This window comes from Pelodiscus sinensis, chromosome 4 (genome assembly GCF_052426305.1).
Source record: "Pelodiscus sinensis isolate ZL-2025 chromosome 4, ASM5242630v1, whole genome shotgun sequence".
Taxonomy (NCBI): Eukaryota; Metazoa; Chordata; order Testudines; family Trionychidae; genus Pelodiscus; species Pelodiscus sinensis.
The window spans coordinates 128,182,928-128,208,936 of record NC_143055.1 but is presented as its reverse complement, the minus strand read 5'-3'; the positions used below and the strand labels follow the sequence as shown (position 1 = coordinate 128,208,936).

At 49.4% G+C, this 26,009-nt stretch overlaps 2 protein-coding genes and 1 long non-coding RNA gene across 9 annotated transcripts in view; 1 reads left to right on the top strand and 2 right to left on the bottom strand.

The window, feature by feature from the left end:
- Positions 1-9,472, top strand: part of SHROOM3 (shroom family member 3) — a 232,498-nt gene extending 223,026 nt beyond the window's left edge. For all 5 annotated transcript variants that reach the window (XM_089778128.1, XM_006133874.5, XM_006133877.5 and 2 more), the window contains 2 exons: positions 6,878-7,150; positions 8,449-9,472. In XM_089778128.1, the coding sequence (XP_089634254.1) occupies positions 6,878-7,150; positions 8,449-8,802 (627 nt within the window). In that variant the 3' untranslated portion in view covers positions 8,803-9,472. The remainder of the gene's footprint in view (positions 1-6,877; positions 7,151-8,448) is intronic.
- Positions 9,473-12,597: 3,125 nt separating this feature from the next.
- LOC102463593 (uncharacterized) lies at positions 12,598-20,704 on the bottom strand. 3 transcript variants are annotated; one of them, XR_016349505.1, is made up of 6 exons: positions 20,035-20,704; positions 19,511-19,721; positions 19,285-19,380; positions 18,951-19,070; positions 17,611-17,739; positions 12,598-14,611 (listed from the first exon to the last, which is right to left on the bottom strand). It is a non-coding gene; the product is annotated as an uncharacterized LOC102463593 (long non-coding RNA). The 3 variants fall into 3 exon arrangements; XR_003091318.3 differs by having other exon boundaries at positions 19,511-20,704; XR_332767.5 differs by lacking the exon at positions 18,951-19,070 and having other exon boundaries at positions 19,511-20,704.
- A 591-nt stretch (positions 20,705-21,295) lies between these two features.
- LOC102462628 (16 kDa beta-galactoside-binding lectin-like) lies at positions 21,296-24,359 on the bottom strand. Its single transcript, XM_006133873.5, has 4 exons — positions 24,144-24,359; positions 22,256-22,335; positions 21,853-22,024; positions 21,296-21,508 (listed from the first exon to the last, which is right to left on the bottom strand). The coding sequence occupies exons 1-4, from the start codon at positions 24,150-24,152 to the stop codon at positions 21,362-21,364; spliced, it is 408 nt and encodes a 135-aa protein (XP_006133935.3). The 5' UTR covers positions 24,153-24,359; the 3' UTR covers positions 21,296-21,361.
- Between the last annotated feature and the right edge of the window lie 1,650 nt (positions 24,360-26,009).

Genomic DNA, 26,009 nt, shown 5'->3' with positions numbered 1-26,009 from the left:
GAGTATAGCTGTATCAGGGCAAAAAAGGAGTGTTACCCCCTGTTCCAACATGTGCAAAACTCGGCTTTCCTCATTTCCGTTTGTGGTTTGTCCAATTGTATTAGGTGCGTAGGTCTATATTACAAGTCACAGCCCCTGCTCCATACAGCTTGCACAAGCTAGGAGACTAAACCAAGCCAAAACCACAGCTCAGGTCACCTGGGAGAGCCAGGAACAGAATCTAGGTCCCATGACCCCTAGCCCAGTGACAGGGGCCCTCTCTTGTGCCGTTCTGTTGCTGAAGCCCTTGGTGTCAATTCCTAGAATTCAGCTCTGGAGCTGGTAGCAGGGCTCCCTCGGTTGCCCAGGGAATTCTCCCTTGGACACGGAAAAGCTCCCAAATCCCAGGGGGCAGATGGTTGCTGGAGAGACCCCCAAGCGCATTTCTACATTCTTTCTGCCCCGTGTCAGGAAGCAAATAACTGCTGTAAACGTACAGCACCTTGTGTCACACTGCGCAGCATCACACCACAGCATTTTTATTCCTTCGGCGTAACAGGCGCGGGGGGACAGACCGAGAGATACAGAAAGGTGCACCCGCACTCGGTGTTGTAAACACGTGTGCGTGTGCTTTCTCGTTGGGCTCACGAGCCGCTTGGTGTAGTGTTGGGCTTGGAGCCAAGCCACCCAGTGCTGCAACTGGCTTGCTGTGTGAGCTTCGCTGAGTCCCTTCGCCTGAGTGCTTGATTCCCTTTTGTGTCTGCTCCCCGCCATTGTCTGTGTGACTGTAAATTCCTTGGGGAAGGGCCTGTCTCTTATTATGTGGACGTACAGGGCCTAGATAGAAGGGGAGCCCAATCTCATGGGGATCATCTAGGTGCAACCCTATTACAAATAATTAAAGCTAGAATTGGGAAGCCCCTTTTCATAGGACATTTAAAAGAGACCCCAGCGATGTATTAGAAAATATTTTGGGAGCAGGCCAGCCCAGGCAGGGAATGGAGTAGCTGAGGTTAGAGGCCTCATTCGGTTTCTGTGATTCTGTAGCAATGCAGGAAAGTAAATGCCCAGTGAATACGTTATCTGACAAGGTCTGCTAATCACAAACATTTAGCTTCTGCCTTCGACTCCACTTAGCACCTGTTTTTAAGGACCAGCCTAGTCCACGGTACTTTACTTTACAGTTACAGCCAGTCCCAGATTTGCAACATTTGATTAATTTTCCCAATGCTGTTGAACATCGCATTTCCAATGGAACCCCATCCACCCGGATCAACAGAAAGACATCAGTGTAAAAGGATGAGGAGTTGAGCTGATGATTCAGATACATGTAGCGAAGGACTGACAAGCTTGCAAGTAGGTGTGAGCCTGCCGGGGAGGACGAGTCTCAGGCATCAAAGGTTACATTTGCATGGGAAAGCAGCAATGGATCTGAGTGATTAGGCCCCAGTAGTGAGATTGCGTTGGCTGGCATGTTTGTTCGGAGTCTGTGTGCAGTAACATTTGCATAGGTATTCTACAGGGAGGCAGCTACTCTAAGAGGTCATTTGGGTAAACCCAGCACATTTCCATTGTAAATATGCAAAGGCCTGTGGGAGCTGGCATTTGGAAAGGCAGGAGTCACTGATTAATGAATACGAAGCAAGCGCTTTCAGGTCCCTGTCGGACTCCTAGGCATTCCAGATCAAAGCTCTGATTAAAAAGCATGTTGCTCCCCCGCCTCCACCCCTACCCCCGCCACCTGACACCCTCTTAGAACTAGGGGCTCAAGGACAGGGGACTTACACAGACAACACTGACTCGCAGACAACTAGTGAGCAGCGCCAATGCAGCGCAGTCCGGGCCTGATCCAAAGTCAATGGAAATGCTCCCAATTGGGCTTTGGACCAGACCCTTTGAATGGCTCCCGGGTGTTTTCCCATTTGCTGTTGTACTAATGCCGCTGCGGTTTTCGCCCCTTTGGCTGCTGTGTCTCACTCCCAGTCTCCAGGCACGTGAGTTCTAGCTAACGGTCACGAGAGCTGCATCGTGCAATAGGCGAGGGACCTCGGTTCTGTGCTTATGCCAGCGTAAAGCTGGAGTGAACCCCCTGCTGCCGCCACCGGAGCTGGACGACAAGGAGGCTGCTTTGGTGAGTCCGTGGCATGGCTATGTCAGGCTGACCTCTGCTGCAAACAAGCACTAACCTACCCCACATCCAGGCTAACCCACCCCACTCCAGCGTGACAGGCCTGGCCGCACTAATGCCATCATGATGTAGTGCTTATTGGAGCGGGAGGCGCATACCTCAGAGAATCTGACCGAAAGTGGATGTCCGTCTGTAGCATAGCATGTTCTTTCCTGCAGCTTCAGGGGGTAGCCGCGTTAGCCTGTACAGGATAAACTTAAAAAAACAACAAATGGTCTGGTAGCCCTTTATAGACTGACAAAACATGTAGACGGTATCATGAGCTTTTGTGGGTATAGCCCACTTCTTCAGATGACTGGAGTGTTGGATATCCAGAACTAAAATAAATACGGGAGAAGGGGAAGTGGGGGGAAGAAGGAAAAAATGGGAGGAGAGGGGACAAGAAGAAGCAGTGGGTAAAAAATATCAAGGGGAAAGCGGAGCAGGAATGTAATAGGAAAAACAAATAGTTTCTAAGTACCAAAAGCCTGGATAGTCATAAGAGGCAGATAAGAACCGTTAATTAGCAAACAACAAATGGTCAGGAAGCACTTAAAGACTGACAAAACATGTAGATGGTATCATGAGATTCTACATGGAGAAAGAACCATTGTTGCCTTCATTGTTTGGTAGGTTGATAATGACCCGGTTCTTTCCTATTGAGGAGCAAACTAGGGATGTTAAGTATCGATTACTTGACTAGTCAAGTAACCTCATGAATTCTTATCGGTTAGTCGACTATTCTATAGTCCCTGGGGGCGGGGCCAGCAGCCACTATGCTCCAGCCTCACTCCCAAGGAATCCCCTGTCACTCCACACTGCTGCCTCTCTATCTGAGGCAGCAGCACGGGGTGCCAGGTGGGAGCTGGTCTGTGAGAGGAGCCAGTTGAAAAACCAGCTCCCCTCGTAGACTGGTTGCCGGTTGCCCTGTGCTGCTGCCTCTGATAAAGAGGCAACAGCACAGGGTGGCAGCAGCCTCTGTCTGGGAGGGGCGGGTGTCTGAGTTCCTGGACCCAGTGCAAGCCAGAACTGAGCCCAGCTGCCTGCCCGTCTAGCTCCTAATACACTTTCAACGCAGAGCCATATCTGGGGGAGGTCCTGGACCCATTGCAAGCCAGGACCAAGCCGGGCTGCTGGCCAACCTGCTAAAAAATTTGCTGGTGCGGGAGGGGAGGGAAATGCGTGAAGTCTACAGCATTAACCTATAAGCTTTTGCTTATCGGTTAATCGACTGCACTGTTACATCCCTAGGGCAAAGTGGGTCTGCGTTCGAGGCATTAGTCCAGGTAGTGCTGGTTGGTGTTTGCTGAGCTGCTCTATGCCCAGACGGGGGCCGGAGGAGGAAAGCATTCTTGGTTACGTGTGTGGTGAAGCCAGTGTGGTTCTCTGATGTGTTTAGAAAGAAGGGGGTTGAGCTACAGCTGTGGCCAAAGAACGCAAAGGTGCTCTTTTCGCTCCAGGGCCCTGGGGCTGCGCTGTGCTACACAGCTCTCTAGCACTGAGCGCAGCAGCCTGAAGGCTGCTCTAAACTACACCAGCTACCAAAGGCCACAAGGGGTCGTTGGGGCAGGCGTTCCTGATGCTGAGCCACAGCCCAAAGGTGGCCATGGCACAGTTCCAGGTGGTCTGCCGGGGTGGAGTTTGGGAGGACGAGGGGGGCTTGTTGCCCACACCAAACTGTGTATGTTGGCCAAATGCTGCCAGAGATGGCCCACGCCCAGAGTTGGAAAAGCCCAGCACTCCTGGCAGGTGGCAGAAGGCAAAACAAAGCTACCAGGCGGAGGGTGAGGAGAAGGGGCTGGCACCACGGGGCAGGGACAGTGGCTCCCAGGGTGGCTGAAGGAGGATGGAAAATTCATGGCTGTTTCCACTTTGCGCTGCTGTCCCCCATGATTGGTGGCTGTCGGGCTCCCTGGAGTATCAGTCCTGTGGCTCCCACAGGGACGGGGTCTTGGCAGTGCCTCTCAGGTTCCAGCTGGACAAGGCCATAATGGGGGCCATCAGGGTAACAGCCGGGCCTGTGTCTGCCTTGCAATGACCTCCCCCAAGCCCTTTTCTCGTTTCCGGGCAAGGGGTGCCTGGATGCTGGAAGGGTCCTGGGGCACATGGAATTCACCAGGGCTAGAGCCACTTGGCAAGGGGAGAGCTTTGCACTGTGACGCTCAGGATCAGAGCCATCTTTGTGTTGTATTTGCATTCCGGTCGCTCTGACGCTGCAGTCAGAGCCGGGACCCGCTGGACTAGGCGTCGCGCAGACACGCGGGAAGACACAGTCCCTGCTCCGATGAGCTTACAGCATAATGCTGATGAATAAGGAGCCTGTAACTTCTCTTCCCCCTGCCCCAAACCACCCTGCTGGGCATTAATAGCCAGCTACCCATCACCTCTCTCTTGGGGATTGCTAGCTACAAAAGGAACTGGTTTCGCTGGGCCGCGTCACCCGGAGCGTGGGCCGCTGAAATCGGTGGTCGAGAGTAGTTGTTCACGTTTCACGGACCATCAGCACCCCGACCGAAATGGAAACAGACTTCCAGCACAATCAGAAAGCTACCTGCCGCCGGAGGGTGCCAGCTCTAGAATCCAGCTGATCTGTGAATAATGTAGCCATCTAGTGGTAAACAGCTAAACCATGCTGTATTATTTAGCTACAGTGACGCTCGCGTTGGGGGTTAGGCTAGATCAGTGTTTCTCAACCTTTTTTTTAATAAAGTACCCCTTTTTCCAAAAAAAAAAAAAATTATGAGTACTCCCAGTACCTACAGTTTTCAGACACACACACATTTTTTCTATCATTGCAGCACATTTGTTTAAACAACTTAAACAGGCAGGTGATGACATTTTTGAGTGTAAAAAGTACAAAAATAATAAAGCACAGTAAAACTAAAAACAAAAATTCAGTTTTCTCCAAATTTCTGTTGTCTTGATGTACCCCCCAGACTTCTCTCCAGTACCCGTAAGGGTACTCGTACCGCTGGTTGAGAAACACAGGTCTGGATCAGTGGTTCTCAACCTGTGGGTCAGGACCCCATTTTAATGTTTCTGGGGTGGCTTAAACTTGCTGGAGCTCGTGGCCAAAGCCAGAGAGCTGACGTACCCCCCAGACTTCTCTTGCGTACCCCAAGGGTACTTGTACCACTGGTTGAGAAACACTGGACTAGATGACCTCCTAAGCCAGGAGTGGGGAACCAAAGGCCCAGATGTGGCCCCCAGTTTGCCTGGCTCTGGCTCCTGAGGCCAGATCATTGGGGAGCATGCACTGGCCCTACAACACCCCGCAACCTCCTCTGGGGTTTTGGTTGGTTGGTTGAATTTGGTTTTTTGTTTTGGTTTTTTGCTTCTCACTTGTGTGTGGCCTCTGGCTGATTTTTTTCTGTGGGTCAACAGCCCCCGACCCAAAAAAGGTTTTCCACCTCTGAACTAAGGTCTCTTCCACCCTTAATCTTCAAGGATTCTGTGAAAATCACATCTAGTGGGCAACTTCTTGCTTCAAAAGAATACAGGAGGCCTTGCAACACGATTGGTTCCGGGGGAAGCGTCGCAAGTCGGGGGCATCATAACTCGAACCCACGTTTTAAGGCTAAATCGACACTGGCACTTGACAGCGCTGTAACTTTCTGGCTCAGGGGTGTGAAAAAACACATGCACACCCTGAGTGTAGGAAGGTGTGGCGCTGTAAAATGCCAGTGTGAACTAGCTACTCCCCTTGTGGGAGTGGTTTACACAGAGAGCCTTTTCTGGGCATGTCTACACTGGGGAATTATTTCAAAATAACAAGGTGCATGTCCACACTACCAAGACTATTATTTCAAAATAAGGGGCTGGTTATTTTGAAATAAAAGCTCCGGCTTTCCTTGAGGAATAAGCTTATTTCAAAATAGTTATTTTGAGAATTATTATTTTGACATAATTTCCCAGTGTAGACCTAGCCACCCGGTGCCCATGCCATGACTGTAGTTGCACTTTAAACTTTTAAATGTAGACAAAGCCCAAGTCCTTGGGAGCACCATGCTCTTAGCACTTTATAGTGCTTTCTAAGAGGCACCAAAATAGGAGGGACAAACCTGGCGAGTTTTCTTTCTCTTTTCCCTAGAGGTGTTTTGATCCAGCGTGCACTGTGCAGCTAGCAACTTCCAGCCCTGGCATTTGTGATACTGTAACAACCTAGGCCAGAGTCTTGGCTAACAAGTCAAAATTACTCCCTTTTTTCAATCAGTCTTTAAAATAATGTTTATTTCAACCAAGGACAAATCAAAATGTAATATGCGAACAAGAATCCTGAAGGGGCAGGGAATGTAGGAGCATGATAGAGGTTCAGACTTTTAAACGTTCTTAAGTACCTAACCTCCACTGATTTCAATATATACAATCTTATAAAGCAGTCTTCATCCATGCATCTCAAAGCACTCTACAAAGGAAGGGAAGTTTCAATGCTCCTTCTAAGGTGTATCAAGAGGTGCGTCAAAATGTGACACCCAAAATCTTGCCCAGTGATTACAAAACCAGGTTACAATTTGGACTAATAGGCAGGTAAAGCTGGCCAGCAGCTCAGGTCTTCTCATGTTGTGCTTCACTGTCTCCTCCATTTTTTTCTCTCTCGAGCTCACCCCGCTGCGATTGTCATCAGCGTTTGTTGACTTTTCAGTGTGATGGAACCAGGGCCATGTCTTCATCCAGTCACCAACAGCACAGCATACACCATAAAGAACAGTAATCATATTTCCCTCTTACCAGGCGGAGCTCATCGAAAGTTTGACCCGCAAACTGGAGATTTTGAAGGAAGCTAAGGAGAGCCTGCTAACCGACATCAAGCTGAATAACGCCCTGGGAGAGGAGGTGGAGGTGTTGATCAGCGAGTTATGCAAGCCCAACGAGTTTGACAAATACAAGATGTTCATAGGAGATCTGGATAAAGTGGTGAACCTCTTGCTTTCCCTCTCAGGGCGCCTGGCCCGGGTAGAGAACGTTTTGAGTAGCCTCGGTGAAGATGTGAATACTGAAGAGCGGGTATGTCTCTTTGTAAACTTTAGAACATTGATAATTTCACTGTGCTGAACAAATGGGTGACGAGAAGAAAATCCACATATAAGATGGGACTTTCAAATGGGCTTCAATGAGTTAGGTGCTTGACTCCCAGTGAAAGTCAACCGGACCAAGGCCTCTATGGTCAGGTCTACACTATGGGGCAATGCTGACCTGAAGTATGTAACTCCAGCTACGTGAACAGTGCAGCTGGAGCCAACGTACCTTAGATCGATTTGCCACAGGGTCTCCACTGTAGAAGGTCCATGAGAGAAACTCACCCATCAACTTATGATTCTTGTTCCAGTGAAGTACTGGAATCGATGAGAGAACGATCGGCTGTCAATTTAGCAGGTCTTTACTAGACTCGCTAAATCAACTGCCGGGGGATCGATTGCCACAGTACCGATCTCCTGGTAAGTGTAGACCTGCCCAAAGTTTCTTAGAAACCATTGAAACTCCCAGCCATATACAGGATCGTAGCCTTCGAAGTGAAGCCAACGGTTGAGCTTGTTCCATTGGTATAAATCTTAGTAAATAGCGTTCAGGCCCCATGAATCTTGGCTGATATTTTGTACAGACAACTCTCACCCTATGCATCTTGGCAACTTTTAAAAACTGCTTTTGTTTTTGACTGGTCTTTCCATCAGCTGTGCAAGCCGACCTGCAGATGAAGCAGCACACAGCTGAACAAACGGTGGTCTCCTGGCTCTAGCTATGCATGGTTTAGCCCTCTTTGGCCAAACTGTTCAGAGGGGGCCAAAGCATGGTAGAAACCATGGCTTGATCATGTTTTGTTCACAATTTATCACCCCATCTGCTCCATGGCGACTATGTTCTATGAAGCGTTGGTGCAGCAGAGTTGGAGACACAAGGTGGGAGGGGTGATATCTTTTATTGGACCAACTTCTGTTGGTGAGAGAGAGAAGCTTCAGAGCTTAAACAGAGCTCCTCTTGTCTCTCTCACCTATAGAAGTTAGTCCAATAAGAGAGGCAAGAGGAGCTCTGTTTAAGCGCCAAAGCTTGTCTCTCTCACCAACAGAAGTTGGTCTAATAAAAGATATTCCCTCACCCACCATGTTGACCAAACATTTCAGAATACTCCTGAGTTGGGGCTCCTGTTTGTGCCACTTTGAAATATTCTTCCCTCTTCTCCCGGGGCGTGACCATGTCTGGGGGAAGCATAGCCCCACTGCTTGGGGAGGGAAAGGTTGTCTGTGGGGGAGGGGAAGAGGTCCTTGAATTAGCACTGTGATGTTAATTCCCTCTCTCTGATGCGGCAGAGCTCTCTGAATGAGAAGAGGAAACTGCTGGCTGGCCAGCATGAGGATGCCCGGGAGCTGAAGGAGAACCTGGACCGGCGGGAACGCGTGGTCTGGGACATCTTGGGCAATTACCTCTCGGAGCAGGAGCTCCAGGACTACCAGCACTTTGTGAGGATGAAGTCTGCACTTCTCATAGAGCAGCGGGAGCTGGACGACAAGATTAAACTGGGTCAGGAACAGCTCAAGTGCCTGGCGGAAAGCCTCCCCACGGACGTCATTCCCAGGGACACGGCAGCAGCCACGGCCACAGCAGCAGCTACCCCCCTCGGAGTCAGCAGTAGTTTACCTGCACCGTCAGCCTCTTCACTTTAACCTTTCCCCGACAAGCCTCCTGTGAAACTCTTCTGCTTGAGTTTATTTAATCAGAGAACTTTTGGAAGACCTCTCCACAATTACAATGGGGTGATGGGTTTAACAAGAAAACCCAAGGAAAGAAAAAATTGGTAATAAATTCTTTATTTTCCTTCCCCTATCCCAGTGCCCTGAGAGCTCACTAGGCAAACTTAATCCAGCCTGGCTCATGCAAGAGGGAGGTGAACAGTTTCTCTTCCTACCAGGTACGAGAAGGAGGCACTTATTTTTGAATGGGCCGGCTCATCATGAACAAGCGTGTCATCTTCCGTAACATGGCACGGTCGCCTCTGCGCTCCCGGCCTCCTCCCACACACACACCTCAATCAGAGTGAGGCACCCGCATTAAATAATGAAGAATCTGAATGAAGAAAGCCTTAAAAATAAAACCGACCCATGATACGCCTGAACGTTATTGATATTTATATTTTTTTAATAACAAGACAGAATGTGTAAGTTTTTGTACATATGCTACTCAGTAACGTGGGTCTTGGCTCTGTACCTAGAAAATGCATTTAATTTTGTATGTCGTGAAAACGTAACAAAAAGAGGAATCTCCAAAGATAGTCACACCCTAGCTTGGAGCATCTTTTCGGGGGCTTTTTACATAAATAAAGGGCTACCAGAAAAAGCTTCAACCTGTTTTAACATTTGCTGAATGTACCAGTAAGTGTCCTTGCGAAGGAGACGCTGCCCAGAAAAGTGTAATCTATCCTCTTCTGGACCCCATGGCTTGATACATCCAGAGTTTAAATGAGCACTTGTGTGAACCGAGCCACGCAGGAGACAAAGTTAGGATGAAGCAAAAAGATTCCCTTCGGGTTCTGGACTTGCACATGATTTCAGACAACACCAAGGCAAGATCTGTGCTAAATGCAGCCTGAAGGTTGCTAGGGAGATTTGGGCAGGGTCTTTACAGGGCATTGCTTATAGGTTGCTTTCTCTAAAGGGGATGACATACACACCAGCATTTAAAAAAAAAAACCAAACCAGTCATACCTCGTTTAGTTGGACGTATCTTATCTGAAATCCCCTCATGGCAAACTGTGGTTACAAGCCCCAGCGTGCGTTGCTTGCGTTAAGTCTACTGCCCGCCCCAAAAGCCCATTTGTCCTAATTATCTAAATGGGGTTTTTGCTGTAGGATTAGCGAGTCATTTCTCAGTCAGTCTAACCTGCGACAACCAAATGTGCCCAACTGAACATCACTTGGCGATTTACCCAGAGCTCTGGGGCTGCAGTCAGGTTGCACTAAGCAAGGCGGATTGGAAATGGCCGCCTTTTTAAGATAGTGGGTGTTATCTCACTTGTGGAGAGCACTGAATTCAGGGACCTGTGGCTCTCCAAGGCATTGCAACCCTCCCCCGCAACCCTTCCCACCTTCCATGAAAGATGAGGGCATCCATGGAGTGCATTTTGGACACTCTGGTCTGTCTTTGTATGGATTTGATGTTGTTGCTGGCTGCTCTTTAAGCTGCTCCCATGTGCTTCAGTGCGTGTTTGTCCATCTGATTGTGCTGCCAAAGGACCTCAGATGCCAGTGCCCCATCAAAAGCTCCGGCATGCATGGTTTGTGAGAGCTTCGTGCAATTCATTTATGCTCCAGCTAGGACCGGTGATTGTATTGCTACCTTGGGAAGCATGGCAGACCTCGAGCATGCTACTTGTTGCCGTATGAAATTTCAGGTGATCTGCCCTGTGTGTGACAGTGTGTCTTCGGGGACGTCTACACAGCAGGGCAAAAGTCGAGTTAAGATACGCAACGTAAACGACATCAATTGCGTAAATGAAGTCAAAATTGCTAAACTCGGCTTTTGGCGCTGTCTACACTGCAGGAAGTGGAAGGAAGAACAGAGCAAAAAGGGCCATTTTAGTAACTTCCCGACTTCAACATTGTTCTGCCCCACAAAGCATTTCGTAAGGTCCTTTAAGCCAGAGAGAACTTCCCTGTAGGGGCCCCCTCGCTCTAGTGAGAGGTGTCAGTTTTCTCAGTCTCAGAGGGGTAGCCATGATAGATTGTAACTTTAAAAGCAGCGCATAGTCCTGAGGCACCTTAGGGTACATCTAGACTAAAGAGCTTGTCCGGGATACCTCTGGTATCCCGGACAAGCTCTTCCGAATCCAAGGAACGCATCTGCTTTTCCAAAAAAAAGGTCTTTGTAGTGTAGACACAGCCTCAGAGACTAACAAAAATATATACAGTGTCGTGACCTTTGGTGGGCAAAACCCACTTCATCAGATGAGCTGGAGAGGGATAACAGGAACCCAGAATTTATAATAGAACATTTTTCTCCTTTTTTTTTCCTGTTATAAATTCTGGGTTCCTGTTATCCCTCTTCAGCTCATCTGAGGAAGTGGGTTTTGCCCATCACAGCTCATGATACTGTATGTATTTTTGTTGGTCTCTAAGATACCTCACGACTATTTGTTACTTTTTTCCATGTTGATTTGCACCTGCTGAGATCCTGACCCCTTATTGCTCAGCTTCTGCTGGAGCCAGTTGTTACTGTGTGTGCACACTGGGGTTCCTATGTTTGTCATTTAGAAGTCAACTTCTAATCACACAAGCAGCTGCCATTGAGGCAAAAGATAATTTACATGCATAGAGTGGAGAGTAATGTATTGTCCATATTAGAATTATAAGTATATATCAAGGGGAGAATGGACCCTGTTCTGAACAGCTAGTACTGTGTGTACGTTCATGTGGATGCTGTATTGTGTGTACCCATTCCTGGCAACCTTCCTGAAGGAAGTTTCACCCTCCCTTTGTCCTGTGTTTCATTGCTCATTAGTTAAGGTTCAGACATAAGGAAGGAATTTTGCTTGAGCCTGCTAATTCTCTGGGGTTTTCTGCATGTGATCAGATTGGGGAAAGAACATCTTGACATGTACCTGGATGAAAATTAAGCATCGACCGGTCTCAGTGAGTTTGCTTCCAAGTGCCTTTATTGCCCCATTTCCCATGATGCATTCCTGTTCTGCTAATTAAAAATAGCATAGAGTGGAAGCCTCTTAACTGTATAGTGAAGCTCATACATAGAACAGCTGTGCCTATAATGGCTTGCCCACTGCAATGCATTGATATCAACCAGAACACCAGGCTTTCAGCCAGGGGTGTAAGTGACAGTGATGTGGCTGCACTGGTGTAAACTCCTAATGGGGATACACTGAACATGTCTTGCATGGGGGCAGCTTTCCCAGGCTATATGCCACTGGGCTGCGCATGAACACAGGCAGCCGCACAGCTGTACCAGTGGCTAAAAACTAGAGGCAGTTTAAGACATTTTCCACAAAACATTTTGGTTGGGGCTTTTGGCAAAAACAGAAAATGTCACTAGGAATTTTTCCATTGTCGTCAAAATCCTTGAGATTTTCAATTAACACCTCTCCACTCAAAATCCAGCATCCATTAGCTAGGAAAAAAATCTCCATCGTGTTGGAAAGTTGTTGGTTTTTTTGTCAAAGGGTAAACATTTGTAAAGCATTTGGGTAGTCCAGTGGTGCCATAGAGACTAACACAAAAAATATATAAGTATCATGAGCTTTTGTCTGCAAAACCCACAAGCTCATCTGAGGAAGTGGGTTTGCCCTCAAAAGCTCATGATACTTTATATATATATTTGTTAGTGTCTAAAGTTCCACAGGACTACTCGTTTTTAAAGTTACAGTCTAATACAGCTATCACTCTGAGACTTTTAAAGCATGCGACTAACTTTAGGAACCTATATCCCATTGATTGTCAAGTTTGGCTCCTGAAACCTTTCATGGAAGAAATAATAATGCTCTTACCATCTCTACTTTGAGAGTTTCAGCAGCGGTAAGTTCACTAGCAGAAGGTCGGCTGTATTTATTCCTTGTTTAGAATGCTCTTTCACAAGGGTAGTGCCACAAGGGTCTTTCACAACAACATACCCTTGAGCAGTCTCTCTCGGTTTGCAAGAGTTGTGAGTAACAAGCCAATCTGTAAACATCTGGCAAAATGGTTGTGTCTTATACAGCTTGTGTTTCCTGGGAGCAGCTGCAGCAGGACTTTCCAGGACAGTCGTGTGAAGGTTCCCCTGGCATGTTCCCACATATTTACAACCTGTGTATTGCAGTGGACATGGTTTTGTTTGGGGGGGGGGAGGGGTCACAAGGTCTATGAGATAGGCCCAAGAGGGGTGCCGTTTTGCTTTTCTTTCTTTCCTCTAGGCAAGTCTGCTGAAGCCAAAAGTTCGGGTGGTGACAAGCAGACAGATCTCCCTGATCAGAAGAGAGTCACCATGTGTTTTACAAGGCATTCAAAATATAGGTCAGCTGCATGAAAACTTGACAGCTTCGGACTAGGCCTCTCTAAGGTATTTTAAAGTACAGTTCTAATGAAGCGTCTCTGTTTGGGATCCAAACGCTCACTTGGTTCTCCGCTCCCTCCCTTTGCACAGCTGACCAAGGACTGATTTACAGAAAAGGTACAAGGTGCTTTTCTTTCTCCATGTGCCTTTTCACTATGTTCTTGGCTCGCACACATGGTTTTGGCCCTGGGGAAAGTAATCTTGCTGCTGACTCAATCTGTAATCTGATATCTTCCATACTCTGTTTTGATCTCCCTGTGGAACAAATCTGGATTCAGTCATCCCAGCTGTCCGTACCCTGGAGGGGGTGGCAGAGAGAAGGGAGGAGAGGGGGAAGCTGAGCCATTTAGAATGTGTTGCGTCTAGCCAGCATCGTGCTGTATTTTTAGCCATAGAGACAGCAGCATGGTGGCTCTTGCAAATCGCCGCTTGCTGGCAGAGAAATGGCAACTCCTTGCTTCTGGTGTCACTGATCGGTTGCTGGTTCTGGGGCAGCAGACTGTCAGGTGGTATAAAGCCATGTAGCTTCCTTGACTTCAGTGCAGCTAGGCCAACTACACCCGAGCCTGGTGTTTATGAGAAAAAGGTGCACGCTGATGTTCCCTCTAATATTTTCCATCTATGTGTGGAATATTTTTACGTGCACTGAGGCATGTGCGAATGTGCACCACTAGTAGAAAAAAAAACTAGCTGTCAGTGCTCTGCTAATCAGCAGGGCGATGTTCCTGAGTGGCTGCACAAACACTCCACAGGGAACACTGATGCACACTGGTCTCGGACTAGCTAACGTGAGGTAAAATCCTAGTGAAAATCAAGCAGTTTGCTTATCAGGTATGGGTAAGTCCTAAGATCACTCATAGTCTTTATCTTGACCTGCTAACTCATGAAAGCTACAAACTTCTTCATCTTCACTGGGATTTTACCTCAGGCTCGCTATCTCGAGCTAAGAACGTCTTGCGTTTCTCGAGTGCACACGCCCCTCAGCTGGGGGACTGTATGTCTCCTGCTTACACCTCTTCCTTTTCTACCTGCTGGTCCCTGGCCTGGCTGCAAAATACAAGCCTCAGCCCATATTTTCCCTCCAAATGGCTTGTCCTTAGCAGTCAGTGCTCAAGGCCAGGCAACCAAGGCATGTTCTTAGGGCCCACGTTCATGGAGGAAGCCCAAAATGGAGAGGCTGGCCAGAGCGGCTCTGTGACTCTGTGTACCAGGTTGCAGAGCCGTGACGGAGGAGCGGCGGGGCCAAATCTGAACTACGTGTACATTTGTGTAGGGCACAGGAATGCAGATGAGGTTTTCAGGTGCCTTATATCAGCGCCACTCTAATGACTTCAGGTGAGGATCTGGCCTAGTGAAAGAATTCGTCTCCTCTGTCCCAGTGATGGGGTGGTTTTGAAAAGCAGTGAAACGGTACAAACATCACAGCAGCCAGGTCTAGCACTGTGGATTGGAAGAGGAGAGAGGCATGTGTCAGAGAGCACAGTCCTGCACGATCCAATGTGTTGTATAATTACAACAAACCTTTTAAATCGGCTCTTGCTAGACCCTCAAATACATCCATTAACAGAGTAGTTCCATGCGGCACGGGCAAGCTGGAATTGCTTTCAGCTGTCATAACGTGCTGCAGGGCCTGACGTCAATGCAGTCCAAGCCATCAGAACTCGGATTTGCTTTTTTTAAAATGGTCTTGGGGAAACAGAGAATACCAAGCCACTGATGGGTGGCCAGGGAGATGGATTCGACAGTCACACAGTTGAGATTTCCCCCATGACTAAAACCATGCCAGGGTTGGGTGATGAAAGGGACTTCATGCATGAGATCCATCTAATAGCAAATGTATTCCAGGCCTGATTCTCATTGGCATGTCTGTGGTGTGACTGGATGTAAAAAGCCAGCAGACCAGCCCCACTGTGCCCAAGTTTTAAATATCTGCATGTGGGTCCAGGCAGTAGCCTTTCCTGGCCAGGGAGATCAAAAGCTTTTCCTAGTGGACTCCATGGTGGGGCTGTGCTCCATGCCTGGGGCTCCTAGGTGCTACACGGTCATACAAATAATAGCGACTAAGATTGAAAATGAGCAGCTTAGGGGAATATCTGTTTCTCAGACCCAGGTTCCCCCGCCTCCCCTACTGCCCTCTCCCAGGCTGGCATGAAAGCGAGACTTGATTAACAGACAAAAGGTGCTTCCGTTCTAACTGATCTCTAGCGTGTAATACAACCCTCCCGGCCAATCTCTGGGTATTCTGGCAGTGCAGGCCAGCTGTGTACTTGCAGCCTCGGTGCTCATGTTTTCCCTTCTGGTAGGACATGCCTCCCTTGTCAGAGCACAACACTCAGGGGTTTTCTAATGCAATGTTACTGCCTAATGAAGATCACTTGTGGTACATATTTATATGTATTCCTGTGGCTATTGTGGGCACCGGGATTCTCCGCTTTCCCCAATAGGTGGAGACAAATTCTGCCCTGGCTAGTCATGAATCTTCAGTACATGTTGCAGGCATTTAAATTAAGGTAGAAATTGCCCTCTGGGATGAGAAACAAGCCGTTCAGGGAGACCATACTCAGACCAGCAGCCTGTCCACAAGACAGAAACCCTTTCTAGCTGGCAATAAGGCTATTTAGCATCTTGTGTACCAACACTGAAATCTTAACAAATTCCTTCTTCTCTTATATGCCACGTTACCATGCAAAAAAAAAAAAAAAAAGAGTGGGGATTGCCAGCTTGTAGTGCCAAGATTATGCAAATGTTCTTATCTAGATTTTTGGTTTTTGATATTGTTGCATTAGTTGCTGTCACAATTTTGAATGTGAGTTATGGGGCGGAGGGAGATATATCCCTTTGGACCCAGGGGTAAAGGCACGATTATTTTCCAGTTCATTGCAAAGGAAATTTGGAAGTTTGAATCAATCTGATCATTGCTTACAGACAATTTTACTTGTTTTGCACAGCTTGGTTACACATGTTGTATTTTTAGCTGCTTTCAGTGATTCTTTTATTTTTTTTCTTGTGTTGGGGTTGCCAGAGATTGCCAATCAGTTTACAGTTTAAGGTTATTGTTGTTATCATATAGCATTATGTGTAATTATGACTTGAAATATGTATTTGATATTGACATGTGAGAACCACTTAACTGATACTGACAATAAAAGAAGTGTGGCTATCAAATACTCCAGAAGTTGATGTCTCTTAAATAAAATGATACGGGAAGAGAAAGTAATGGTTCTTTTCTCCTTCTAATTTGTTCCAAGTGTATCTTAGGGTACGTCTAGACTACCGCGTTTTGTCGACGGAAGTTTTGTCGACAGATACTGTCAACAAAACTTCCGTCGACAAAGAGCGTCCAGACACATTGAGTTTTGTCGACAAAGCAAGCTGCTTTGTCGACAGAACTCCGTAGTCTGGACGCAACCCTACAGGCAATAACACCTTCTGTCGACAGAGTTCTGTCGACAGAAGGTGTTATGCCTCGTAAAATGAGGTTTACCAGCGTTGACAAAACTGCTGAGTTCTGTCGACGTTATGTCGACAGAACTCAGCGGTAGTGTAGACGCTGGTATAGTTTTGTCGACAAAAGTCCACTTTTGTCGACAAAACTAGGTAGTCTAGACACAGCCTTAGAATTGAAATCTAGAGGATCAAATCTTCAGCTAGTATAAATAAGAACTGACTTTAAAAAGATCAAAATATGGGAGAAATTAAGTAATGAAAAATGTTGTTGTTTCAGGATTCAGAATAGATCCGTTTGCCAATGTTGGCCAAATTTTCCATTACTTATTTTACCAATTTTTTTAAAAAAATGGGTCCTGAAATTTTATTTATTTATGTATTTATTTATGTTTACCCCGCCTTTCTATTTAAAATATTCAAGGCGGCTTGAATATGCAGTATGAAAAGAGTTCTTGGTAAATGAAAAAAATGATTTGGATAAAATACTTGGTTAAAAAAATTCATGGAAAATGTCAATAATAGATGATTTTTGCTAAAAGTTTCATTTTTTGAAAATACCATTTTCAATAACTCCTTTTTGTGCAAATGTGTCAGCCAGCTCCCATGACCAGCATGGCTACTTAATCTAAATATGACCTTGGTGGCTAGGCCTTTTTCCTTCTTTTCTAAATGTTTTCAAGCATGGCGAGCAGCATCAGACCTTCCTAATTTTCACTTTCCCTGCAGGCTTCACCGACCCCTGCAGTCGCTTCTCTCAGTTTTTCCAGATACTCGCCGGGGGTAAATAGACTATGCAGTTCTACAAGATTCCTAGCAGATTTTAAATGGCCTCCCTGGAGGCAGAGTTCTCCAGAGACATAGCAGTGAACTCATGCTTAGGAGACCTGGATTCTGTTCCTGGATCAGTCACTGGCCTGCTGTGTGATGATGGCCAAGTCCCATCCCCTCCCCATGCCTCAGTTTTCCCCTCTGTAATGTGGGGATAATCTTACCATCCTCCTTTGTGATGCATGTTGAGATCTACTGGTGTAACATGCTCTGCAAGAGCTGGATGACGATGTTGCTGTCGTCGTTATCATCTTAAGCATCACATTTGGAGCAGCTGAGTGAAAACGGCCTTTCTGCAGTAATACATTAGGAGGATGAGTTTCAATCACAAGCAACAGTGGATGAGGCAAAGAGCGCAGTGCTTTCAGCTACCCAGCGATGAAAGCGCCAAGGTGAAGGTAGGCCTTTTTCAGTGCTAGGATTGAAACCAAGCTGACAGTGACCACGTACAAACATAGTTATGACAGGCAGGGCTCCAGCTGCGTTCCCTTGAACAGACTGGACAGGGACACTTTCCTGAGAAGCCTTTTGGAAAACCACAAATATAGTCCCCCAACTGGAGCGGATCTGCATAGCATGATCTCAGTCATAGTCTAACAGGGCTTTTGGGTAAAAATTTCCAACGCACATAAGTGATTTAGGAGCCTAAAGCCCATTGACTTTCTATGAGATCTAGGAGCATAGGGCCCAAATCCTCAAAGGTATTTAGGTGCTTCAGTCCCAATTCAGTGGGGGTTGGGTGCGTAAGTACCTTTTTGAAGTTCTAGGCCTAAGTCACATTTGAAAATGGGACTTGGGCTTTTATGTCATGCAGGTGGTTTTGAAATTTTTACCCGGTGTACGTGTCTCTAAGTGCCAGCTGCTTTTACCCTACGAAATGGACTTACCAAGGGTCTGGAATGTAACAATTCTGCATGTCCCCTAAGTTAAGTTGCATATTAGTAAGCTCAGCACTGCAAGTGTAGCTGTCCATGTGTCATGCGCCTAACTAGTGGACACGGGATTAGAACACAGATTGTGGGAGTCAGGGGGGAGGGTAAAATCAGCAAGGCTACGTCTACACTGGCGGATTCTTGCGCAAGAACGGCCCTACTTGTGCAAGAAGCCGCGAGTGTAGACATAGCCCAATTGTGGACACATTTTGAGAGCTCTCTAGTGGCAGGGCTATGCAATGGCTATACTAGGAGCTAGGTGCGACTCCCAGTTTGGGTATATATATTTGCACTGGCTCCATGAGAGCTGGCGGGAGTATAAGCAGCATTGGAGCCATGGTAGCATGGGCAGTGGTTGAGTGTAATGTTTCTCTCTATTTTACCCTTTTCTGCTTAGCAAAGGTTTTCTCATGCTGCTAGTATAATACAAGCCAGCCTAGCCGCCTGTTGTCAACTCAGTGCCCCAGCCCTCTTGGTGACAACAGGCAGAATCACAGCTCTGGACAGCAGAGCATCTGCCATCACCCTGGAAGCTGCCACCATCTGCGAGCAGGTCAGTAAAGCCAACTTACCCAAAAGCGAGGGAGAGGGAGTGACACCAGCTGGCCCTAGATGGGTCGAGCGAGCTGGTATGATCTTGAGGGCGAGAGGGCAAGGTATCTAGCATGCACCAAGAACTTCCTCCTGAGCACCTGGGAAAGGGCAAGAAAGCTAAGTCCCCCTGGCCCTCCGAGGACTGGGGTTTCCATGGTTTTCTTTTAAGGCCTTTTCTTCTTTCCTCCGCTATGCCTCTTGACATGCCTTCCCTGCCCGCGCTTTGGCTTTTGGAAAGAGGAGTGGGAGAGAGGCCGCTGATGCTCCTCCGATAGCATGACGGAGGACACAGCTTAGCCAGCCTTTGATTACCTCCCTCCTGGCGTGGAGCAGCGCACTGCGCCCCTGGCGACAGTCCAAGCAGGAGCTGAGGGGCTGCAGCATCCCTTCCCCACATTCACAGCACGCCTGAAGGGGCAAGGAGGAGAGAGTTAGACAGTCTGCAGCCCCCAGCACGGCCCCGCCCTGCTGGGCTGCCATGGAAACGAAGCTGCCTTTCGGGGTGGGAAAGAAAACCCCCAGAAGGCTCCATGCTCACCCTGCTGCCCCGGAGCTTCCCGCCCAGCTGAAGGGGAGAAGCTGTTTGTGAAGGGGCGAGTTGGAGGTGGGGGGGCTGGCCCCTCCCTTCTCTGAGAGGAAAGGCGTTTCTAAGAGCACGTCTGCTCGCTCCAGTCAGGCGGCAACGGTGAGGCCGGGCGCTAGCGTCGCCGGTCCTGTGGCGCGTGTGGCAGCCATCTTCCCGCCAGCCCCTAGAAAGGAAATAACGTGGATGAGGGGTCCACCCCAGCACACTCAGCATTCAGCTGCCCCTCCCATGGGTCCCTCCCATGGGTGGGACACTCAATGGGGCCCAGCCAGAGCCTTCCTGGAAGCCCCATCGTTGATAATGACCGTCAGCGGATGGCCTCACGCTGGCCTGACTGGGCCTCGGTAGAGTCCGGCAGCAGCTGCATGGGCAGGCTCCCCTCCAGCTCTGGGGAGAGGCTTTCTGCCTGGGCTTGGAGGAGCAGCCTGGGCTGGGGTGATGCAGACCGTTTTGCCGAGGGTAGCTGCTCCGCGCACCTGCGACACGGGTGACACGGGGAGGAAGGCTGAATGGAGAAGCCACATCTATCCCAGCTCAGCAGGACGAGCCCCGGTCCGGACTGTTCTCTTCTCCCCGTTTTCAGAGGCGGGGCCAGGCTGACCGCTAACATTCATTCAGTCTGTCCTCCGCCTCCGCCAGCTCCCCTCCTCCCGCTCACTGAGGCGGTCAGCCCTAGCCCTTTCCCCCAGTCTTGCTGTGGGGCTAACCCCCACACTTCCGTGTCTTGTAATGGCCACGGAGGCTCCTCAGCCCCCCCCCCCCTTCTCTCCTGCTGCGTCGCTGTGAGGGAGGCCGGGCGTGAGCGGGAAAAGGGCAGCAGCAGAGCCCAGGAGAAAGCAGCAGCCAGGGGGAAGAAGCCAGACTTCAGTCAGGGGAAGCCAGAAGAGCAAGGTGGCATCAGCAGCCGCATGCGCCCCCGCCCTGTGAGCCCCACCAGAGGAGGTGTCCTCCCCTCCCCAAGACGGAGGAGACGGGCAGCCCTTCCAAGCCAGCCTACTCGGCTGTCAGAGGCTCAACCCCACCTTCCAGAGCAGCTATTGTGGAGGCAGGACTCCTGCGCTGCCTGAGAGCCAACAAGCTAAGCCAGCCAACCAACCCCAGGCTTCAATTGTGATTCAAGCATAGGTGCCAACTTCTCATTTGGCTGGGGGGATGCCCCCCACACTCCAGGCCCTGCCCCCACACCACCCCTCTCCCCCCAAGTCCCCATCCTGCCTCTTTCCCGCCTCCTCCCCCCAGCACGGTTCCCACTCCTCCTCCTCCCGACAGGAGCCGGAAGCCAGCGAATCAGCTGTTTGCGACATTCTGGAAGCGTGGGGAAGGAGGGGTAGGAGTTAAGTGCAGGGCTGCTGGTACGCGAGGGCGGGGCAGGAAGCTTGGTGCCAGTGAGTGCTCCGATGGGTGCACCAGCCCCAGAGCACCCCCGGAGTCCACGCCTACGGAGTCAGTACTAGCTCCCCAGCTGCATTTAAATACCTGAGCAGCAGATTCTCTCTGGAGGAGGAGGGGGGCTGTATCCTTTACCAGTGAGAAATCCAGGGGATGGAGATGGGGATGGGCATAGGGGTAGAGTTAAAAGTACCAGGCAGTAGCCGGACTTAAGGAGGGACTAGATGTCTGGGGGCTGGTGGTTACGGGAGTGTTTGCACCTGGTGCAATTAGCCGTTCCTACCTAGTGCAGGACAAGCAAGCTGGCTAGCGCAGCAGAAAAGGCAAAGAGTAAGCAGACGTGGCCACTTCAAAGGTCACATTTAGGTTTATTTCACTGAGCCAGCAAGTGGGAGGAACAAAACCAAGCAGCAGTTAGCTAAACTTAATGGCCTTGATGGCAAAGTCACCGTCCACAGACAGGTACTCAATATTCTCCAAGCCCAGCCGATTGGGGAACGTGATCTCCTTGTCACCAGCCAGTTTCACTGTCAGCTCGGTTGTGTCAAAGGAGATGCAGATCTGCGGGGAGCAGACATATTAGAACCAACACACGGACGTAGGCAGCCTGTCCTCCCACCACCTCTCAGAACGGTGTTAGCCAGAAGCTCTCCCGGACAGCTTCAACGACTCTTCCCTCGACTGGCATCTGCCCCGAAAATTTTGTCTCCCCCATAGCTGGCTAAGAGGGCCCCCCCAACGTCTCAGAGGGCGCCTTCGCAGTGAACAGAGGCCTACTTAATTAGGGTGAAGTGTTCTGATGTATGGTGGGGAATGTGCTGGAATATAGGGCTAGGAAGGACTCCTGGCTCCACAAATAATGTGCCCTCTTAGCACAGCTTTGCATCCCACTCCACGGCCCTCACCTCCGTCTTGTCACCCTGCTGGAAGGGGAAGTCAGCCTCCCTCTCCTCTGTCCCCCACCTCCCATCCTCCATGGAGTTGCACACGATGACGTTCACGTCCCCGTGGGAGTCGAAGCGCGGGTTGAAATGCAGCGCCAGGTTGCCGCTGTCCTTCCCCACGTTCACAGCAAACCTGGCACGGAGGAGACGGTTAGAGACACCACCGCGCCACGGAGCCCCCGCCCACCAGAGCCCGGATCAGACAGCGCTGGGGTGCAGAGAACCACCCGCTTCACAACAGGGTCAGAGACAGAGTCACCGCTCCTACGCTGGTCGTGCACTAAGGGCAGAACTTGGCCCCCCACTCCGCTCCTTACCTAAAGGCTGAGGTAACATTTAATCCCTCCCAGGCTCCCCGTCTCACCGCTTGGCTTCTGGCAAGATCTTCCCCTTCACTTTGATGCACTCTCCGGGTTGGACATTCAAGTGAGTAGCCACCAGCACCTGAGGGAGTCAAGCCACATAGGTATGAGCCTGGCCCTGTGGAACAACAGGCTACTCCTTTGATTTGAAGGGGGTGGGCAGTACCTCCGGGGACACAGAACGAAGAGTCCTGAGGCAAGACAGGTTCCAACCCATCCCCTGGGTGGGTCGGTCAGCACCCGGAATCATTAACATGCAATCGCAGGTCAGAGGATGAGGCGTGTTGGTCTCAGTCCTGTTTCTTCTCCACATGTTCCCAGCCACAGGCTCCAACTGGTCTGACCGCCAGCTGTCTGGCCCGAGCTCAAGGCCTGGACTAGAGGGAGGTGGGGGCCTCACGAGTGGGGATTTGGGGATGTAACACACCCAGGGGAGCCTGCATTGCTTCTCCTGCCGCTGCTTGTGATTTTCCATGCGTTAGCAGTTAGGGCTTTTCTACACTGGCAAGTTACTGCGCTGTGCCGGTCTCGTTTAGGGGTGTGAAAAAACACACCCCTCCCCCCCCCCAGTGCAGCAAGCGACAGTGCTGTAAAGCACCAGTGTAAACAGGCTCCCAGCAGTTCTATCACATTAGACTAGTGGTCATAGCAGCATTTGCACCAGCATCCATTCCCACCTTCAGTTTTGGGGAGAGCGTCAGTTTCCATTTTACCCCCCTCCTCCACCAGGTGGGGATGCGAGAGTTCAGAGCTGGGGAACAGTGAAAATGGACATTTCTCTCTCTGCACTCCCACCCCAGGCAGATTTCCCCAGCCCTTATATTCCAGGACACACACTGAAGAATGACTGGGTCTCGTAGATTAGCAGATCTGCCCTAAGCACTGGCTGTTCTACTGTCCCCACTTTAGTGGGAGCAGCCAAGAGGATATCCCGCTACCTGCATCTTCTGTTCTGTTGCACCCAGTTCTTCAGAGCCGTTCTTGCCACAGTGCTGAAGTCATAGAGGCTTCTCTTTTCACATTGCAAAATGCCTAATCCCCATAGCATTTAAGCCCTGCTTATACTGGCTCCCTGGCCTCTTGTCCCTCTTTGATTCTATTTCTGGCATACAGGCTGCAGCATGGTCAGAGAGCAGATTCCAGGAGGAGGCAGACATGGAGACAGAGGCAGGGTGGCAATATTTAAGAGCAGGAGCTGCGTTTCTGAGTTTGAGAGGGCTGAAAGACCAAGGTTGGGTCTATGACATTCCTCTCTCCTGTAAGGCTGGGCTGAAAGGCTTTTATTTTAAGATAACAGGACAAACAAACACTGGCTTTATACAGACCTGGCATGTTTTGCAATATTCCAACAGCTGTTTTGTATAGAGTTTGCAAAGGAGGAAAAAAAAGTCCTTTGATGGTCTTTCCAGGCTAAGAAATTGGAAACTTTAGTAAAATTACTGACATTATGGGGGGGCTAGAAACTGTCAAGATGAATATGTGGCTCATCAGGAACACTTCAAAAAACAACTTGGAAATGTCTTGCAAAAAATCAAAGTTCTGCCATGGCTAGGGTTCCTCCCCCTCCTCCCCCCAATGTTAATAGTCCAATTGTGCATTTTCCCACCGTCATTGACATATATGGCCCAACACAATACCTACAGCTATTAACCCTCCCTTAGAGAAATTCTTCTATTTCAAGATGTACGGGAAAAAGTCATTAGCAGTCAGATGAGTGAGATGTAGGGGCACAAGGAGTCTGGTCACAAGGCAGCGCGTGATCCCAAACAATCGCGAGTAGTTAACTTTCTTCCAGGATTCCACACCTCACTAACTAGCCCCTTGTCTAGCAAATAAACTCCTGGCCCTTTCCAGCTTCACAGCCCCCCAGCTACAAGAACCAAGACTCACATGCTCCATGCTGCTGCTGCCGGAAGCCCCTGAAGTGAGGACAACTGCTTGCTCTCCAGGTCCAAGGTTCAGCTGTGTGACTCAGCACTGTCTCTCTGGGGTCTTTAAACAGCTGGGCAGCAAAGTGCTCACATGATTTCTTGGGTGGGTGGGGCTGGTTGGAGGGTCAGTTCTTCTTCTTTCCAGTTTCAGGCCTACAAATAGAGACCAGCAGGCCGGAGTCAGTATTTGGTTTGCAAGACTGAGCTTTTCCGGCCAAGTATTAGCTTTTGCACTGACAGCAGCAGGGCTGCTTCCGATCGATAGCTCCAGTTTGCTTTAAAGAGGCAGAACATAAGAACGGCCGTACTGGGTCAGACCAAAGGTCCATCTAGCCCAGTATCCTGTCTACCGACAGTGGCCAGCACCAGGTGCCCCAGAGAGGGTGGACCGAAGACAATGATCAAGCGATTTGTCTCCTGCCATCCCTCTCCAGCCTCTGACAGACAGAGGCCAAGGACACCATTTTATCCCCTGGCTAATAGCCTTTTATGGACCTAACCTCCATGAAATTATCTAGCTTCTCTTTAAACTCTATTATAGTCCTAGCCTTCACAGCCTCCTCTGGCAAGGAGTTCCACAGGTTGACTACATGCTGTGTGAAGAAGAACTTTCTTTTATTAGTTTTAAACCTGCTACCCACGTATGACTCTGAGGACTGGTGGTGGCAGAATCTTTTGCCCCTGGAACAATTCACTAACCCGAACCTCTGCTAGCTGACTGAAAGCCAACCTAGCCACGCACAACCAGCCCTCCTGCAGTTGCTATGCCAGCACGTGGTAGCCTCTTTCCCACAATTCGAAGGCCAGCTGGCTCCGTGCATGGACTGTTGTGGGTTTGAAATCTTCTTGACTGAGGCAGGGACGGAGGATCTTAAAGGATACACTGCTAATCCAGCGCTGCGGCTGTCTCCCCATTTGCCCACCTGTAAAACGGGAGCAATCATTCTCCTCCGCCTCTCAGTCTGTGTGTAACAAGGCCTGCGGCTTGCAAAGCATTGTGGGATACTTCGGCGGATAAGGCTAGGGCAGTGCAAAGGATTGCTACTAGTCGACAAGTGTCTTGCGGCACTCACGGAGGATATGAAATAGCATGTCCAATCGAGGCCATTCGTGTAGGGCACCCGCACACAGCCTGGGCGTCTACACCCCAGGGTTCTGCATAGCCTGATGGAGCCAATGTTGCACTGGAATGCAGGGGGTGGGCAGGACCCCGGCGTTGGTGGGAGCTGAGGAAAAGACGTGACCGAAGGAAGTGCAGCCAGCTGGAGAAGGTTTGTTTGTCAGCGGGCCGCTACCACACACAACACCCAGAACTTCATGGGCCCCAAGAAACCCATGGAAATTATGGCAGCAGCAGGGGTCAGATTGATACTCCCAGACCAAACTCAGGGGGCCAGCTACAGCCACATTGCCCACCCGGGGGTTGGTCTAGCCTCCCCATGATGGGAGGTGGGGACGCAGCTGCAGTGTAGACACACCCAAAGCAATTTAAAACAGGACTACGTAGCACTTTAAAGACTAACAAGATGGTTTATTAGGTGATGAGCTTTCATGGGCCAGACCCACTTCTGACCCACGAAAGCTCATCACCTAATAAACCATCTTGTTAGTCTTTAAAGTGCTACGTAGTCCTGTCTTTTGTTTCAGCTACACCAGACTAACACGGCTACATCTCTATCCCCAAAGCAATTTAGGCACTTAATGCTGATTGTGTAGTTAAGTGTGGCTAAATCCTTTGGAGGATCTGGGCCTTGACCCCTCTGTGCCTCGATTTCCCCATGGGGATAGCAATCCTACTCTACAGTGGTGGTGTAAGAGTTGGTTA

Excerpts from the sequence above, each read along its gene's own strand:
- LOC102462628 (XM_006133873.5), bottom strand. Across the intron at positions 22,025-22,255 it reads ATCTTGCCAGAAGCCAAGCG|GTTTGCTGTGAACGTGGGGA; the intron begins GTGAGACGGGGA and ends CCTCCGTGCCAG. Across the intron at positions 21,509-21,852 it reads AGCAGGGTGACAAGACGGAG|ATCTGCATCTCCTTTGACAC; the intron begins GTGAGGGCCGTG and ends TGCTCCCCGCAG.